The sequence below is a fragment of the Ahaetulla prasina genome, chromosome 4 (genome assembly GCF_028640845.1).
Source record: "Ahaetulla prasina isolate Xishuangbanna chromosome 4, ASM2864084v1, whole genome shotgun sequence".
NCBI classification, from domain to species: Eukaryota; Metazoa; Chordata; class Lepidosauria; order Squamata; family Colubridae; genus Ahaetulla; species Ahaetulla prasina.
The window spans coordinates 33,306,343-33,324,858 of NC_080542.1; the positions used below are offsets into that span (position 1 = coordinate 33,306,343).

General features: G+C 37.7%; 1 protein-coding gene and 1 long non-coding RNA gene across 2 annotated transcripts in view; both read left to right on the forward strand.

The window, feature by feature from the left end:
• LASP1 (LIM and SH3 protein 1) overlaps window positions 1-6,853 on the forward strand; it is a 54,450-nt gene extending 47,597 nt beyond the window's left edge. The window contains exons 5-7 of the mRNA XM_058181100.1: window positions 427-592; window positions 2,144-2,247; window positions 3,685-6,853. Of these exons, the coding sequence (XP_058037083.1) occupies window positions 427-592; window positions 2,144-2,247; window positions 3,685-3,858 (444 nt within the window). The 3' untranslated portion in view covers window positions 3,859-6,853. The remainder of the gene's footprint in view (window positions 1-426; window positions 593-2,143; window positions 2,248-3,684) is intronic.
• A 4,190-nt stretch (window positions 6,854-11,043) lies between these two features.
• Window positions 11,044-12,805, forward strand: LOC131197561 (uncharacterized). The gene is made up of 2 exons (XR_009154986.1): window positions 11,044-11,397; window positions 11,871-12,805. It is a non-coding gene; the product is annotated as an uncharacterized LOC131197561 (long non-coding RNA).
• Window positions 12,806-18,516: the final 5,711 nt, after the last annotated feature.

An 18,516-nucleotide genomic window follows, 5' to 3' on the forward strand; every position in this document is an offset into this window, starting at 1 on the left:
CCCAAGACTATGTGCTGGTATTTGATAAGCAATTGCTAAACAGCATAATATATTATTTTCCTGATCATACTGAGTAGAGACTAGGTAACAAAAACAACTTGATGTGTTAAGCTTTTGATAAACAAATGTAGAATTGGTAAAAAAGGAAAAATCGATTACAATTTTAGTACTATCCCTACTCTGCAGTAACCCAATTCCTGACTCTCAGTCCTTCAACTATTTGAATATTCATCTGTGACTTTCAGTGGAAGTTCACAAACCAATTGAATTTGAATTTTCATTAAGACAGTGAAAACAAAAGTGCATGACATAATAAAGGTCAGCAAGGGGTCAGGAAAATTTCTACTAATGATATGGCAAATACATTATAAGCTTTCCCATTTGTCTCTGTGCTCTTGCTGATAGTATCTTGTCCTTCTTTTGTAGATCAAATACCATGAGGAATTTGAGAAGAGCAAGATGGGTGCTCCTGCAGGGGAGGGAGGTGAGCTGGAACGCCGTAATTCCCAAGAAGGTGCCAATTACAGGAGACCAGTTGAACAGCCGCCTCCATCACATCAGCAACCTCATCATGCCCAGCCAAGTAACCCTGGTAATGAGCAGTAGGAAAAACAGATTGCTGGCAATCCCATCAATGTATTCATATGAATATAAGTATTAATTTGCCCTGCAATAATTTTGTCTTGCACAAATAAGATAGGATTGCCTTTGTTCACTTTATAGTTATAAGGTGGTGTTTTATGAAGCCTTATAATGTATAGTTAGGGACACGGTGGCTCAGGGACTAAGACACTGAGCTTGTCAATCGAAAGGTCGGTAGTTCAGCGGTTCGAATCCCTAGTGCTGCCATGTAACGGGGTGAGCTCCCATTACTTGTCTCAGTTTCTGCCAACCTAGTAGTTCAAAAGCATGTAAAAAATGCAAATAGAAAAAATAGGGACCACCTTTGGTGGGAAGGTAACAGCGTTTCGTGCGCCTTTGGTGTTGAGTCATGCCGGCCACATGACCACGGAGACATCTTCAGACAGCGCTGGCTCTTCGGCTTTGAAACAGAGATGAGCACCGCCCCTAGAGTTGGGAACGACTAGCACCTATGTGCGAGGGGAACCTTTACCTTGATAATGTATAGTTATTAATTATTTCTTATAATGCAGTCTAAGGAACTCGTGCTGGGATACAGCCTCATTTTATTTAATTTACCTGTGAGATTGAGCTGAAAAAAGGTAGCAGCCCAGAGTTACTATTGATAATTAAAGGGGTACTTGAATCTGAGTCTTCCTAATCCTAACCTTGTTAGTATTATATCACATCAGAATTCTGTTAGAAGAATCAAAAGATATGTGGGTGAAATGAAACAGTTCCATAGCATTGAGAAGTGGGGGGTGGGGCTGTGCTAAAAGAAAAGGGGAAAATGTGACATAACTGGAAAGACTTTGCTAGTTGATGCAAAATATGCCATTCTATTCCCACAGTTTATCCATCTGAGATTAAAAGGCAAGAATATTATTGTAGCTGAAGCCTGCCAATATTGTGTGCAAAACTGGAGGGATCGTCTGTAATATTAGGCAAAGTAAACAATTGTAGTCACTAAAAATTATTAAAATAGTAGGACAAATAATTGTAAGTACAAAAGATATTAGTTTCCATTTTCTTATAAACAATATTCTGCTCAGTTTATCTGTTCAGTTTTGTTATAATCGCTGACCAATATTCAAATTCCTGTATAGACCATGAAGAACCAATATAAAATTCAAATAAAATTAAGGCTTAAAACTATTAACTTTTAATAAGCATACGAAATGCTCCATTTGATTACAAATTATTCTCCCCAAAATCATGACACGAGGCTCTAAAAACAGCCAGAGGGAATTTTGCAGCATGATGTGTAATCTCATTCCACAAATAAATAGCACAAATGATTTAATATTGCAGGAGTTTTAAAAACATAATGACAAATAGAAACAAAGATGAAAGCAAAGGATTGTACTTATTCCTTTACCAGATTTTGTTGTTTTAAGGTAGTTAAATTGTGAATTTTGCATCTCGGAGACATTTTCATCAGGAATTTTGTATTGATCCAATGCAGATTCATGTTATAATCAATGGTTAACAATTTCTTTGATCCCTATCCCCCCAATTTTAGTTTATCATCAACAGCCATCACAACAACCAGCCTCTCAATCCTATGGCTATAAGGAACCAGCAGCACCAGTCTCAATACAGCGTAGTGCCCCAAGTGGAGGAGGAGTAAGTATGGTCCTTCATCGACATGTTTCTTGGAAATATTTCAGATTTTTATTCTGAAATAAGTAGTTTTAACTCTTAACCATTATCCAATGATGTGGCTTATCTCTAAGGTTCAGGTGAAGACAGGAGGAAAGTCAAAGTATATATTAAGCAAAATTACTTTAATTGCAGCAATTAATGTACATTATTGGAAAGGAATAATTTTGCAAGTCTAATCTCTGCATGTGAAGCTACAGAAGGCAGCTCAAAATATGGTAATATTTAGCTTCCAGCTGTCTATTGATTCTCTGATTTCAGCTGAAACTTGAAATTATGGTTTTCTTAACTTAACCCTTAATTTTTTCAGTTAGAGAAGTCTCAGATACAGTAAAACTTTTAATTCAAGTTTCATTCAGTTCATGCTGAACTGCAGGATAATGGAACACAGTTCATCTATAAGCCAAACAGTAAGACCAAAGTTCATCCAAATTGGATATTGTGTAGCATTTCTAGGTGTTTTGCTTAATTTTTGCATGTTGTTTTTATTTTTTTATATTTCAGTTTTGTAAACAATAATATAGAAAATAACATGAATTGTGCTTGCATGTAACAATTGGGTGGGGGGAGTGGGTTATCATAAGAGTTATCATCTACCAGAACAATCCAGAAACACTATTTGGGATGGGAGCTAATAGGAGCCAAATGTTTAAATCTATCTTTTCACACTTTTTAATAGGTTGCTGGAACACTGAAAAAAGGAGGCATAGCATTGGAACGGCACAATATTCTTTTCCCCACTGTCAGATTATTTCCAAACAATCAGTTAAGCAGCAAACATTAGAGATTGTGGAATGGGAAGACTTAAAAATCCTTTGCTGCAAACTGCAGCAACATAGAGTACAGGGGATAGGGGACAGGACTATAGAGGAAGACATAGAGCATATTAAAATTTCCTGGAACAAGTGGCTTTCCAGGGAGATAATTATGTGGTTTTTATTTGGCCTATAGGTTGGGTGCCTTCCTATATTTTATCTCTGAGAGACGTGCATTTACCACTAATTCCACTTTCCTATTGATATGTTTATATGCTTGGACATAATAATGTAAGATACAGTGGGTTGTGTACTTAGGGTGCTGTGAGCAACAGGAGAATGTAGAAACCTTAGGAGAGAAGGAGATCTTGTTAATTTGTAGTGTGTAAGATGCCTAACAAGGAAAAGTAATAAACTGTTCTTTTCTGGTTAAATTTCATTTTCTGCAAAAAAAACTCAAAAAACCCAAACCCTTTCCTAATATTGGGAAATTTAGATTATTTGTAAACAAGGGTGGACAGAGAAATAAGCCCTTCTATCAGCCTCTATTTGTAGACGCTTAGCTGCATTTTCTTCTCCAGTTTTGGGAATATCCATTTCTGAGCATTGATTTATACTTTACTTTCTTCTCTTTCCCCTCTCCCAGAAACGGTTTCGTGCAGTCTATGATTACAGTGCAGCCGATGAAGATGAGGTCTCCTTCCAGGATGGTGATACCATAATCAATGTGCAGCAAATTGATGATGGCTGGATGTATGGCACCGTTGAACGGACCGGTGACACAGGCATGCTTCCAGCTAACTATGTGGAGGCTATATGAGCTCTGTTGTAGTGCTACCCTGAAAGCCAGCAGGGCAAGGGCTCTTTGGGGTTTTTGTTCTCTTATCACTTCTTTGCTCTCTCTTGTTACCCATCATTTATTATGTTATGAATCTTTGACACAGTCATCTTTTTCTCTACCAACTTAGCCTTGATTTGGAGGCATACGAACTTGGGAGGGGTATCATGTAATTGCCCTTCCATTCTTTTCCTCGGCCTTCATGGAACATAGCACTGTGCCCTTCTCCTTCTCCCTCTCCCTGGAACTGTATTTTTTGGAATTGATACTTAATGAAATAAATCCTACTTCAATTATATGGATTAGGAAGTAGTGTGGGAAGGCTGAAAAGCTGTTTATTTGGCTGGTGGAGAAGGAGAGGAATGTCACACTTTCAGTAACTTGGGGAAAATCTGAGCATTTTATTGAAAAAGATTATCAGGATCTCTGCAATGTTGACTCTTGCTCATTTATTCTATCTTAACTTTCCTTTTCATGAATTTTAAATATCCATTTGAAAGAAATGAAAGTATTTTTCAAAAGCAGGAGAGCTTTTTGTGGACTGAAAGCAATGAGCATATATGTAGTCTATATGGAAGATATGGAAGCTGCAGCAGTTTCTATCATAAAGGTACTCTATACAGATGGAATAGTTTAGCACAACGATCCTCAACCTTTGCAGACTAGCAAGGGAGAGGAAATCATTATGGGCAAGCGGTGGGTGAGTACATGTACGCAGCTTCATTTGCACCAGTGGCGGGCACATCTGTTTGCTGCTCAAATGAAGCTGCAGCATTCACCCGCTACTCATGCAAGTAGAGCTGTGCATCCGCATTTGCCCACCACTTCCATGGCCCAGTTCCAGATGAGTTAAGGCCCAGTATGGGGCTGGGGATTGGGACCTCTGGTTTAGAAGGCTTGATTGTAATGTTAGCATTGCCTCTTAGATGCCATGTCTCAGCCAGAGTGAATCTCTAGTTCTGATACATGGCATGATTAGACAGTAGTCAGAAAAATGCTCATGAAGAGTTGCCTCTAGAACATTTAACCCGCATAGCTTGAAGACATCAAGAAAGTTCAGTTGCCTTTTTTAAAGCACTTTTTGGACAACTATGATCAGGATGACTAAGAACTTCCATAGAGGCCCCTTTTTCCAGACTTCTAACTCTTGTTGGTATTTAATGTGTGGAATAGGCAAATTCCCCAAATTTCTCTGTATCAGCCTTAGCAAAGAGTCACACTTTCTACAAAGGTGCTATCTTTGGGACTACATTTTTGTTTTTCATAAGTTTCTGTTCAAAGTAAATTCTTGTATGAGGAATTTTTTTTTTAAATTAGGACTCAAAATCTAGTAGGCAGATTAAGAAACTGATCCTCCTTTCCTTTGTGTGCCATTTGAGCCAAGCAATGTTTACAGTCTATCCTCTTTTCCATTGTTTCTCCCTGGTAGACCTAATCCTTGGGCGAAGTCATCAGGGGAATAAAGTCCTTTCACTAGAAATATTCCACTTTCTCCTTTGCTGTCAGGTTGACAGTTTATTTGCTGCGTGGGATAATATCATGGACCAAAATCAGATTTCTTATAGAAGTTTGCTATAAAAGAAATATCAGGGAATTGCTACAAAACTGGAAATTTATGTGCTTGGATAATGTGATGGAACCACAAAGGCAAAAGGATTACTGAAAGTGTGAAATTCTTAGATCATTCATTGAGTAGAAATTGCTTTCGCTTATTTTTAAAGCTCTCCCAAGACTCACTCCCTCCTCTTCAGCAAAAGTACAACCTGCTGTCTGTCAAATAGCAGAAAGTATCCTGAAAATTGATATTTGTAACATTTAAATATGCTACAGTTATCAAAGACACATTCACTTATTCTTTTTGTCTTTGTTGTTCTTATGTCTCCACTGTAAAGGATCAATATGATAAATTCTTACTACTTTGAAATTTTTTGCCATTCCATAACTGTTTGATATAGCTTTTTGATCTCTGCTTTTTCCCTTGCATAGAGGAGGCATGTAAAGGGCTGGCATTCTCTCTATTATTTCCACTGTTTCTGGGACTTTTTTCCTTAACTTTCTTTGCACTACAAAGCATATGCAGTTAAGAATAAAAAGCAACCATCTCTTACAAGGGGTGCAAGCAAGGGTATTCATTAAGCAAGGATTAAGGAGAACCTTTTACCTCAGTGTATAGTTCCTCCAAATTTAAGTAAAGGGATGTTCCAGTATTTTACTTGGTCTTTACCTTTCATAGTTAGCATATGTTTGCTGGTTTGATTTGAGCTCCTTGCCTCATAACATTAAGAAGCTCTTATACATTATTCCAATCAATATAGAAATAGCGATCAAATTATCAAGTCATTCTTTTTGTGTTGTAGAAGCACAAACATTTTAGAATCTTATTTCTTAAAAATCCTAGTCTCTGTTTTTCCCTTAAATGCTTGCACTAGTGAAAAAGGTGTTCAAGGAAGGAGTGTCTGTTTCCTCATACCATAGCATAATTCCATGAACTCTATTGGAGCCACTAGAAAGGCCAGTGAGAATGGTAGCAGGCTTTCCTGTCAGAAGGCAATTTGTAGTTGTCTAGGGACCACTTACCCTTGAGGTGAGTTTTTAAAGGGTGCCCAGAGAAATGACTGATGGGGGTTAGATCATCACATTCTTGGTGCTAAGATGTAAGCACAAGCTTAGAAGCAGCTGTTTTTCTGACTGATGAGAATTAGGCAAAATCGTGTGGACAATCTTGCAGAGGCTATCTTTTCATGAGGAAGATACAAAGTAACATAATGTGAATAAATATTTTTAGAGGACCAAATAAAGTTACAATAAAATAGCTCATTTAAAAAAAATCTCTTCTAGCTTTTTCACCCCTTCTTTGAAATAAATGGTTTGTCATTGCTTGATTTATTTTTTTCCGCCTTTTTTGAATTATGCACTTTTATCTTTGATTTTTCCAATATTTGAAAAGTACCTAAACCTGTATTTAAATAAATAAATGGGGGGAAAAAGAAAGAACGGCTAAAATGCATCTCTATAGCCATTGTTATTCACATCATGTCTTCTATACATCTTAGATTTTCAAACTAGACTTCAGTGTCTAAATTAATGACTTTAATTATTTGCTTTGAACTATATTTTGGGGTTTACATTTGTTCTCTTTGTATATTTCTTCACTGTGGACTTACACACCCTCTCAAAATCATTTGGCCTTTTTCAGTGGGACCATAGAATCAAATGTAGTGCCAGTTATCTTCTGGTTTATGCCAATTTAAAAATAAAAATATAATTTGTACCTGCTGATTGTTTTGTTCTTCATTTTATGGAATTACATTTCCCTCTCCCTCTCCCATCCCCTTCTTTTCAACTGTATCAATAAAAGAGAAAAAAAAGTTATTTTATAGCAATAAATTTTACTAAGCTAGTTTTAGAGTAAACTTGGTTACATTGTGGTATCGGTTTTGCTAATGCACACTCACAGACAATAAGTTTACTAGTCTAATTCAAGGACCTTCTTTGATATTCTGGGTTGATTTAGGAAACATGTATTGTTAATCCCTCATGGTCTTGTTAGCGCAGATTTTAAAAACTTTAGATTCTGAACTAAAGTCTTTGTGTCCGCTGTGATGAAGAGCTAAAGATGACACAAAAGAACAGTCAAGAAGAAAATGATTTGATTCCTATACAGCATTTTGGTGTTTAATTTTAATGTTAAAATTTAATTTTTAATGGGAAAAATACCTTTTTGGATATACATATTTGAATTGATGAATGTGACAACTCAACCACTGTAATTTGTGAACTATGATTTAATGGATTAGCATACCATATCAAGCAATCACAGCTTTAACAAACTAGCTAAAATACAGCTTAGAAGTAGTGCAAAAATCCAGCCTGGGCTGTTTAAAACCATTTTCACATCATAAGTTTTCGATGTGTCAGTTCTTGTGATGGAATGTGCACCTATAATAGGGGAAAAGCTTTCACACAGAAAAGCCCAGATTAAGAGACTACAGTCCTGAGCTGGAGGAAGGGAGAGAAGAAAAATGTTCAGGGTAGCCACACTCTAGAATCTGCCATAATATATTTAATAGGTTAGTTAGAAAGGTTATAATTTTATTTTGGCAAGATTTTGTCCCTTAGGTGTAAGCAAATAAAGGATTTGACTCAATTTAGCATTCACAATGTAGTCTGTGGGCTTGGGATTGAGTTTGCTGCACCAAGACAAATTCCTTGTGTGTCCAATCACACTTGGCCAATAAAAATTCTATTCTATTTCTTAAGCTTATGAATTTTCTTTTTTTCAGGAATGAAAGTAAACTCACCAGATGGCTTTTCAAACTTATTTTGAAGTTTTCCAAAAACCTAAAACTAGTTGAATGGGTAACTTCCAAAAGTGATTAGAAATGAGTGAATGAATTCAGTATTCTTTAAAAAGTTCTGTTGTGGTTGAGAGCATGGTTGTTTTCCTTGTCCTCTGGCACTCAAACCTGCAGGAAAAACAAAACAAAACCCAATTCCATAGTTTCCTCACAAGACGTAGCTATTCAGAGCACAAGTGGGCAACCTCCACTCCTTTCTTTATCCAGTCTACTGAACAGTCCTCAGATCTTAGCCACTCATTTGGAGATGTCCTAGCTTGCCATTCCTCATCAAGAATGATCTCTGTACTGTACTTCAAAAAAATTATCTCAAATAAATGGATGTTTTTGTTTAAAAATAGGGGATTATGAGTATTACATTATTACCAACATTTATGTATCTGATAAAAGCTTAATATTCCATACAATAATTTAATATCGATCTAGGTTATGCAAAAGTCATTTCCTTAAGTCATTTAAAAAAATTAAATATTTTATTTAATTTTTAATTAGTAAAATTTAACTATCTACATTTATATTCTAGCAATTTACAGAGTCAAAGAAACCATATTTTTCATACTATATGACACACTTTCTCCCCACCCCCCAAAAAGTGGGTGGAAATGTCTGTGAATCTTATGAAATGAATAGTTCAGTGGGGAAAGGGGGGTTGGTACAGCGGGGGCATTTGCTGCTGCCACCACTGCCGCCATTTGCCACCACCAGGGAATGTTGGAGCTTTCGCTGCTGAGCAGTTGATCAGGTTTGATTGGTCTCCCGGAATACCGCCAATCAGCTGTTCTAGGCAGTGGGGATCGCTGCCACCGATTAGCTGTCGCTGATAGCCAAATGGCAGCGATAGGAAATGGGACAGTGAATGGCGGCAGGGGTGGCAGTCCCCTCCACCTAGAACAGCTGATCGGCGGCATTCTGGGAAACCGATCAGCTGCTTGGCAGTGAAGGCTCCAGTGTTTCCTGCCGGCAGCCTCAGCTCAGCTCAGTTGACCGGTGGTGGGTGCAACAGAGTGGAGTCCTGACAAGGCATATACTGGGGCTGGGATAGTGCTGAAGCTGACCGGGCTATTTGCTGCAAAGACGCTAGCCAGATGAAAATCGGATGGATGCTGGGAGGCAGAGGCAGATATTTTTTCTTGTTTTCCTCCTCTAAAGCTAATGTGCGTCTTATGGTGCAAAAAATACAGTACATTATTAAATCATAGAATTCCACAAAAATCCTTTAATAACCCCCCCCAGTGGTCGCCCACAATCAAAAGTATGCTGAAAAGAAGTGTTTTCAATACCAGCATGTTCCACATAGTGACAGGCTATACAGGGGGCCTCTCTGCCTATGTACTGTACATATGACACTAAACAGACCTTCTCTTAAGATGACTTTCCAGGACCGGTGGAATACTTTTTGTGGAGTTTGAATCACCTTGCAACTACTTTAACAGAAGAAGTCTTCTAGTCCAACCCTCAGCTCAAGCAGGAAACCATTTCAGACAAATTGTTGCCCAATCTCTTCTTTAAAAACTCCAGTGATGGTGCACCCATAACTAATCAAGCCATTTCATTGGTTAATAGTTCCAATTGTCAGGAAATTTCTCATTATTTCTAGGTTGCTTCTCTGGTTAGTTTAAATCCATTGCTTCTTGTTCCTCCTTCAGGTGCTTTGGAGGATATTTTGTAAGCTGTTGAGTGAGTAAACTAGCACCAGTAGCCTGGTTTACATATTGGGGCCTTAGTTAAGTTCGATCTCAGTTTGATCTCAGCCAAGACCAAGCAATAAAATGTGTGATAAACAAAATTTCTCTCCTCAAGTAAAACAAGGGATGATAATTAGATTTTGTTACAATGAGATGCAATTCCTGTAATTTCTGGTAAAATAAAATTGCCATGGGAATAGATGCACTCCAGTCTATATTACATTTAAAGCAAGAGCATAGAGCAAGGTGATAGAAGTTGGTCCTGCTCTGTGTCTACAAATCTACAGCAATCTTGGATTTAACTGGCTTCCCCCACAAAGCAAGGAATTTTTGGAATTTCTGCACATTTTCGACAACAGTTCATCATATACTTTAGCCTCCAATCCCTTAATTATCCTCATTGCTTTTCTGTGCACCCTTTCTAAAGACTCAACAACTTTTTAAAATTGTGGTAATCAAAACTGGATGCAGTATTCAAAGTGTGGTCTTATGAAAGCAGTATAAAGTAATAATAACACTTCACGTGGCCCTGTTACTATCCCTCTGCCAGTCTGCACTTGGGAGACTAGACAAGCAAATGGGGAAACCTTAACTTTAATAATGATGGAATTAGAAAAGAAGCAAAGCCATCAGTCCTCCATATCTTAATTAACTTGACACTCAGGCAGCTGTATTTCTCACATATATTATAATCCTGACATGGGGTTACCAGATCTGGGTTGCAAATGGCAGCAAAGAAATTTCCAGAAATTCCAATCCTGGAAGCTTGAGGTAATATTCTTATGTTACAGGATTTCTTCCACAGGCTAAGCATGGTAAATTCCTCCATTGCCAGGGAGAATCTTTGCTGGTCTTACAGGCTGAATATGATCTGATTCTCTTAATCTAGCAGGGCAGTCCCTGATGCAGCAGAAACCGAGTAAAAATCAGAAGAGGACAAACAAGACAGTCCTTGAGTTCTGCCACCTTCCCCTATGCTAGACTTTATCTGGATTGTGGCTAATCTTAAATATGCATCTTTACAAAATCTGCATTTCACTGCATCACCCTGTGTAGAAGCCTACTGTTATGATTCTCCCTACATCCCATTTCCTCTTGAAGAATTGGATCTGCTTCATCGGGAATCGGCTTTTTGCCCTCTTGAAGAGTGGCTCTGTGTGTGCTCCTTTAGCCTGCAAATCCCTCCCTTTCTCATTTTTCTTCCTTACTGCAGCATTTCTACATCACTCGTGCCTGCCCATCCCAGCCTACGATTCCAGCACGGCTACTGCTGTCCTTGCTTCTTCCCATCATCATGCTGGACATATTCATTCTCATGTTTTTTGCCATTATAGGGCTGGTCGTTTTATCATATATCATCTACATGCTGTAACATGTCCGGCCACAACCCTACTGCTACCAACAGCCTGTGAAGGACAGCCAAGCCAGGAAGCAGGTTTTTTTCCCCCCCCTCCCTATTTAATGCAGTTGTTTTGCAGGTGGGAATTGTCACTCTGGTTCATAACATAGCTGGGTTTTAAAATTGGCATTGGATTGTTCTTTTATGTTTGTGATAGGGAGCGGGATAGTCAACTGAAGCGTTAACAATATGATTTGAAAAATATGTCTTCTTCAAGATGGATCATGCTTGCTGAGCAAAATGTGTTTCTTTAAACATTACTTTGTTTTCGTTATGTATACATAACATTAAGGTCTAAGAATCACCCTTTTTCAGAATTTCAGGTTGCTTGTTTACAATTGTGCTAATTTTAGAACAAAAGAAGGAACAAAGGTTAGACAACATCTAATTTGCAGGTTTAAGATTTTGAGGGGGAAGGGGTGCTTGCCTTTAAAAATGACTGAAGGCTTGATATTCTTTAGTAAGTCATATTATTTGCATTTCTATCCATATTTTTCTATTCTCCTTTGTCTTGAATCATTCCCTTTGTTTTTAAATGTAAATTTTCTCCAGACAGGAGCAGCGTCTGTCCATGGATTATTTCCATGTTTACATCTCAGCAGCATGGTCTTCCAGAGCATTCTGGAAAAAAGTTAACCCTTGCAAAACTCCCTGACAACGAGAAGAATGATTTAGCTAAATGCTGAAGCTGTATCCTAAGACTGAGTTGGAAGTGCATGGGAAGAACAAGAGGCAAGGAAAATGAAAAGAACAAAAGCAGAAAGTGAGAATTCTAATGGAATGATCCTAAGACAGTGGAGGGGAAGAATCTGCTTTTTAAAGAAAAAAAGTTGTGTTTCTGCATATCTAGATATACAATCTTCATTGATTTTAAGAAAATGCAGGATTCTGAAAGCATCAGATTGCAGAGAAAGGAGTTGGAAGAGCAAGAAGACTGTTGTGCCTCCTAAATTACATTTTATGTTTGCCGTGCTAAAGTCTCAAGACATAAAAGGCAACGATGTATAGAAATTTCAGGTGTAGCTACAGAACAGTTTTCTGGAGGAAATGCAAGGGAAGGAAATGCTATCTAGTAATTACACAGTATTTTCAAAATGTCATACTTATCTCTCTGTGGAAGATCGGGGCATATCTTAAAATGCAGCCTCATTCTATAGATCAGCATGTTTTTTTTTTCCTTGCTTTTTTAAAAAACAAAACTTTCCAGAAAATAATTGGTTTATAATGAGTTATTTTCTCTACTAATATCATCATGCTAAATATGTCACTGCAGATGTATCAAAAAGCAAATTCTAGCATATTAATAATTTTCACTATCATGATCAAACTATAACAATTATATATGTAATTTTATAATACTGTAAGTAAACCAATTTTCTTTGTAACAAAATATTAATTATATTTCCTATATGAAGCAAGGAAACTTGCCACAGGGATAAAATAAAAATCTTTTAAAAAATAATAATAATAAAAAAAGATGAACTGCTTATATAAAACTGTCCTTGAAGAATAGGGCTTATAACTAATTTTTTATTTTAGTGTTTTTCAACTTTGGCAATTTGAAGATACATGAATTTCAACTCCCAGACTTCCCCAACAAGTCCATACATCTTAAAGCTGCCAAGTTTGAGAAACACTGTTCTGTTCTAGGGTCCTTGGGAAAGAATGTCAGCAACTATAATCATTCTCCCTTTCAGCTGCCAAATTTTTTTTCCCCAATAAAAATTATTTTGCTATTCTTACCTGATACTGGGGACAAAAAGAGACGTTCTGGGAAATACATCTTGAGTGCTGCCAGGATGGGCTAAATCCAAAGTTCTATATTTCCCTAAGAAATAAAAAGCAACATGGAAATAGAAACTGGAAGGAGTGGGGGAGGAAAGAGTGAGGGAAACATTTGGCCAATGTAATTCCAGCAGATTTTAGCTGATTGTACTTTTATCTTCTCTTTTTTGTCCCATCACCATAGATGCTGTTGATATTAGAATCTAACTATGCATTCAAAATATGCAATTTTCCATTTATATCAAGATATGGGATAGGATGTGGTTTTAATGTGGAAAATAATCTGAAAAATAAAGGGGAGGGAAACCTAGCAGGAAATAGTTGTCTTCTTCCCACCGACACACAAAATAATTTTTGGAAGATTTTAAATGTTGCGAAAATTTCTTGAATATTACTTTAAGTATAGCCTTTTTAGTAACCTAGAAAATTCATTGCTCTAAAATGAGGGTGAGGGTGAGGGATCTGCCCGTCATAGAATTCACCCACCCCCCCAACAACCCTTGGAGTTCTAATTAGAGATTTTTCATAATTAATATATTCAATGTAGATATTTCTCCATTCCAAAATCTAGTGTAATGCTCAGTGCCTCAGTTGCTAAAAAAAAAAAAAGGAGAGACTTATCTGCCTCTCCGGTTAGAGATGTGCAGTTTCAACTTCTCAAGTGCTGGGCTAACAGAGGCAGAACAGAATAATAGGGTTGCAAGGGACCTTGGGGGTCTTCTAATACCTGTTCAAGGAGGAGGCCCTATACTATTTCAGACAAATGGCTGTCCAATCTCTTATTAAAAACCTCCAGTGATGAAGCACCTCCAACTTCTGAAGGCAAGTTGTTCCACTGGTTAATTGTTCTCACTGTTACAAAATTTCTCCTTTCTTCTACATTGCTTCTCTCCTTGATTAGTTTCCATCCATTGCTTCTTGCCTTGCCTTCTGGTGTTTTGGAGAATAGGTTGATTCCCTCTTCCTTGTGGCAGCCCCTTAAATATTGGGACACTGTTATCATGTCACTCATAGTCCTTCCTTTCACTAAACTACTCGTACCCAATCCCTGCAACTTTTCTTCATATGTTTTAGCTCCAGTCTCATAATAAATTTTGTTGCTCCTCTCTGCACTCTTTCCAGTGTCTCAAAATCTTTTTTTATATTATAATGACCAAAATTGGATGCACTAATTCAAGCGTAGTCTTGCCAAGGCATTATAAAGCGGTACTAACGTTTTATGTAATCTTGATTCTGTCTCTGTTAATGCAGACTAGGACTGCATTGGCTTTTTTGGCAGCTGCAGCACACTGCTGGCTCATATGTAAGTGACTGTCCACTAGGGCTTCAAGATCTCTGTTGCAGTTACTGCTATTGAACCAGGTTTCTCCTATTCTTTACCTTTACCTTTTCTTTTTCTTGCTTAAGTAAATTTTTACTTTTCTCTACATTGAATTTCATTTTGTTAGATAGAGCCCAGTGTTCAAGTCTATAAAGATCCTTCTGTATCTTGAGACTATTTTCTGGGGCGTTGGCTAATTCCTGTCAGCTTGGTGTTGTCTGCAAATTTGATGTGTTTCCCTTCTATTCCCTTATCTAAACTGTTTATGAAAATATCTGCAACTTCACTAAAATGACAAAAAATCCTTTGTAAATAGAATAAAGGCCTTTGCCCACTGCCACATTTTCTGCCAATTTAAGTATGGTTGCTATCTTTTCTTATTAAATTGTCAAAAATATCTACACTGGCATAACATTGGCTGACTTCATTTTTGCTCTCTCATGTTCCTATTGTCTCTGTTCTGGTTTGCTACCAAATGGAATTTTGCTGCAGAAAAGGGTATATTATACAAAGGAGTTCATTTAACCATCTGGGTTTTCTGTCCTTTCCCATTTTGGGTATTGCTAGTTGATGGGAAGTACCTACCAATCCTGACATGATTCACATTTCCATGTATGTGTGTGTATGGGGGGGGGGGAGAAGAATAGCTTGGAGAGATGGCATGTTTTAATAGCTCGCTCAAGTTACATTGTCATGCTCCTTCTGTATCACTGTCCAGCTAACTGCAAGTCCATTGAGGTTAGTGTTTTTGAAGAAGGCATGTTTTGGACCATTTGATAGGATGCCAAGAGCACAGGAACTGCCGTTGGTTGCTGTCAGCATAAGGATAAAAACAGGAGATTAACATTAGGTAGCTAAGTATGACTACACTGCCTTGCTAATGGATTGAGGCAACATGACGGGGATGTTATGGAGACTCAGCAGAGTAAAGATGATGACAGGAGAAGTCTCATTGCAGCCAAGTGCAAGTGGCCAAAGGCTCTCAGTTCATGCATTGGTTTTGCACAATGTGTTTTATAGAGTAGGCTTTATATTAGGTTGGGTAGATTGTGGCTCAGTAGGTGCTAGAATGCAGCTGTTGTCCTTGCACATGGGATGAACCAGGCAATCATGCTAAGCCAAATATGGCTAATTTGGGAGACACAGTATAGAACTGTATGAATATTCTATTCACTTGGTTTTGACACTGAGCATGAACCAGACATTAAATTTAGGTATTTATTTAGTGAAATTTATACAGCAATTCATCTGAATAGCAGACATGAAATTCGTGACTCAGAATAACCACGGGAACCAGAGCTTTGCTACTTTGTAGACTTATAATGAACAAATCAAGTAGTCACCATCATGTGCTAACATCATGACAAGAATGGGATTTATAGACTTTTCTCTGCCATCTTTGAAATTGCCGTGTGGTAGATGCAATGATTTCTACTAGTACATTTATCTAGAAGTTTGCCAAATTATGGTAATTAGAATAGAATCTTCCAGGATATTGAAAGTCATTAATTTGGCTGAGATGGCTAAAATCTCAGCTTTTTTAAAAGACAATACGCAGGAAAGATATTTAATTGAATGGAAAAAATGGATTGATTATTTACAAAATAGATATCAGATTAAGAAATATCAGACTGCCTTTGAATAATTAGGAAGTATTATTTTATGTAATGGGGAGGGGGTTGGGAGATGAAAAGATTTGGATGAGGTTAATTGGATTAGAAGGGAAAAATTTTACTCTATGTTTGGTTTATGTATAACAATACCTTGTGATTGACCGGGGAAGCCGGGGGGGGGGAAGGGAGGGGGGAAGGGGGTTTTCTGGGAGGGAGGGGGAAATGTTTTTGTTTTTTAAAAACTTTTTCAATAAAAAAAAAGAGAAAAAAAAAGAATAGAATCTTCCAAAGTGTACACAAAGTGATGCTGCTTCTGTGTTTTAAATCAGCGGTCCCCAGTGTGCACATGTGTATACAACTCAACTTACGCAAGTTGAGCTGCACGTCCGTGTACGCCAGCCCACTGCTGATGCGAGTTAATGTCTGGTTCTGAAAAGACCACAACCAGTGCGAAATGTAAAATTTGTTACTACCGGTTCTGTGGGCGTGGCTTGGTGGGAGGGGTAATGTGACTGGGTAGGCGTGGCCAACTTTTTTTTTTAACCTTTTAAAAGCATTTTTTCTACAACCACTTCAACCGAAGAGGTTGTAGAAAAAATGCTTTTAAAAGCCTCTGACAATCCCAGCTGAGCTGCGCGATCATCAGAGGCTTTTTTAAAACTTTTAAAAGCATTTTTAGGCCATTTTATTGGGCGATCTAGTCCGAACTGGGAGCATTTCACCCCTGGCCACAACCCAGTAGGGGGCCTCTATCTGGGGGTTAGGGACCCCTGTTTTAAATACATAAGATATTACTGGTCAAAATACTAGTAATACTTTTAATTTGTGAATTTTGATCTACAAAGCAAAAAGAAATTGAGAATTAGCAGGGAAACTCAACAAAAAGCTTCTAATGCAAGGGTGTCAAACTCAAGGCCTATGGGCTGGATCTGGCCTGCGAGGTGCTTAGATCTGGCCCAAGGAGCTGCCCTGGAAACTGTAAAGGACCAGCCTGCGGTGCCTCTGCCTGCGAAAATGGAGCTAGATATTTTATTTTTGGTCCCAGACCATGACTATAAAAAGAAAACATTCTAGAATGATGCCAAAGACCTCTAAAACTCTAGTTTGCAGGTGAGAAAGCTCTTGCTATTCAGATATTGTTGGACTATTTCCCTTCAGTTCTAGTAGTAGGAAATACTGAAACCTGAATTTCCAAAAGTCTACAAACTCTCTTCCCCTTTTGTCTGAGAACCCATAATTACATTCTCAATTGGAAATTAGCATTGGCTGCTAATTAGAGAAGATCTAATTAGCAGCCTATTCATATTCCAGGGCACAGAAATGGGCCAGTCCAAAATTTGAATGGATTCTTTCTGCATACTGAATATTCATTTTTAAGAGAGCCAGTTTGGTGAATAATGAAGGTGCTGCCCTAGAAACCAGGAGACTTTCAGTTCTAGTCCTACCTCAGGCATGAAAGCCTGGTCTGCTGGATGACTGAGTCAGTCACTCTTGGCCCAACCCACCTCACACAGGGTTGTTGTTGTAGGGAAAAATGGGAGGTGGGAGGAGCAACATATGTTTGCTGCCTTGAGTTACTTATATAAAGTAATAAAGGTGGGATAAAAATTAAATAAATTCATTTTGATAAACGAAAGGCTGTGTCAATAAAACACAAAAATATCTAATTTCTTTAAGTTACTGGCTGCTCTCTTAGCAGTTCCAAGATAATTGCTTATTATTTCTCCATGAGTGTGTGGGAAACCCACACCTAGAATCCTATGCTTTCCTCAAACTTTCTTCATGTGTTAGATTTTTAAGTGTTTAGTAACACTTAAAGGTTAACTCTGGGATGATGCTGGTTTCTTCTTTCATTTTTTTCATTGCGATTCTTCATGGTTTTCAAAAGCTAGAGATTACCATGAATGAGCTAATGGCTCAGCTTGCACAGCACAGCCCATGATTAACTTTATCCTTACCTCTTTAGCTCACGCCCTGCCCTTCTCTTTGCTTCCTGCCAAACATAGCAATTTTCCCTGGCTAGGTACCAACCAAGAGCACATTGTAGGAGAAGAGTTGTGTTTTTCTTTCATGGGCTGCAGCTGACTTAATCTAATACATATAAATGAGAACTTAAAACTTTTAATAACATTTGTTAATCAGAAAAGATGCTACCAGATTCCTGATTGTGTTATTGTATTCTTGTATAGCAAGAATATACAAGAAGTGCATGCATTCCTTGTTCTTTAATTTTCTTCTTTGTGGATAGACTACTATCAGTTTTAAATGATTCACAAGGGATCCTTATTCTTTTCCTTTATCCATGCAAGTCAGAACATTGTACTCCTGTTTTACTTTAAGGTGTGTGAAACCCAAATGTTGGCTTAGCGATGGACTGACTGACAATACTCAGGGAAATAGATCCATTTAGCCAATTATTTTAATTTCATATCAGAGGAAGATATTACTCCAAACATAACCTTATATAACCCTAACCTGT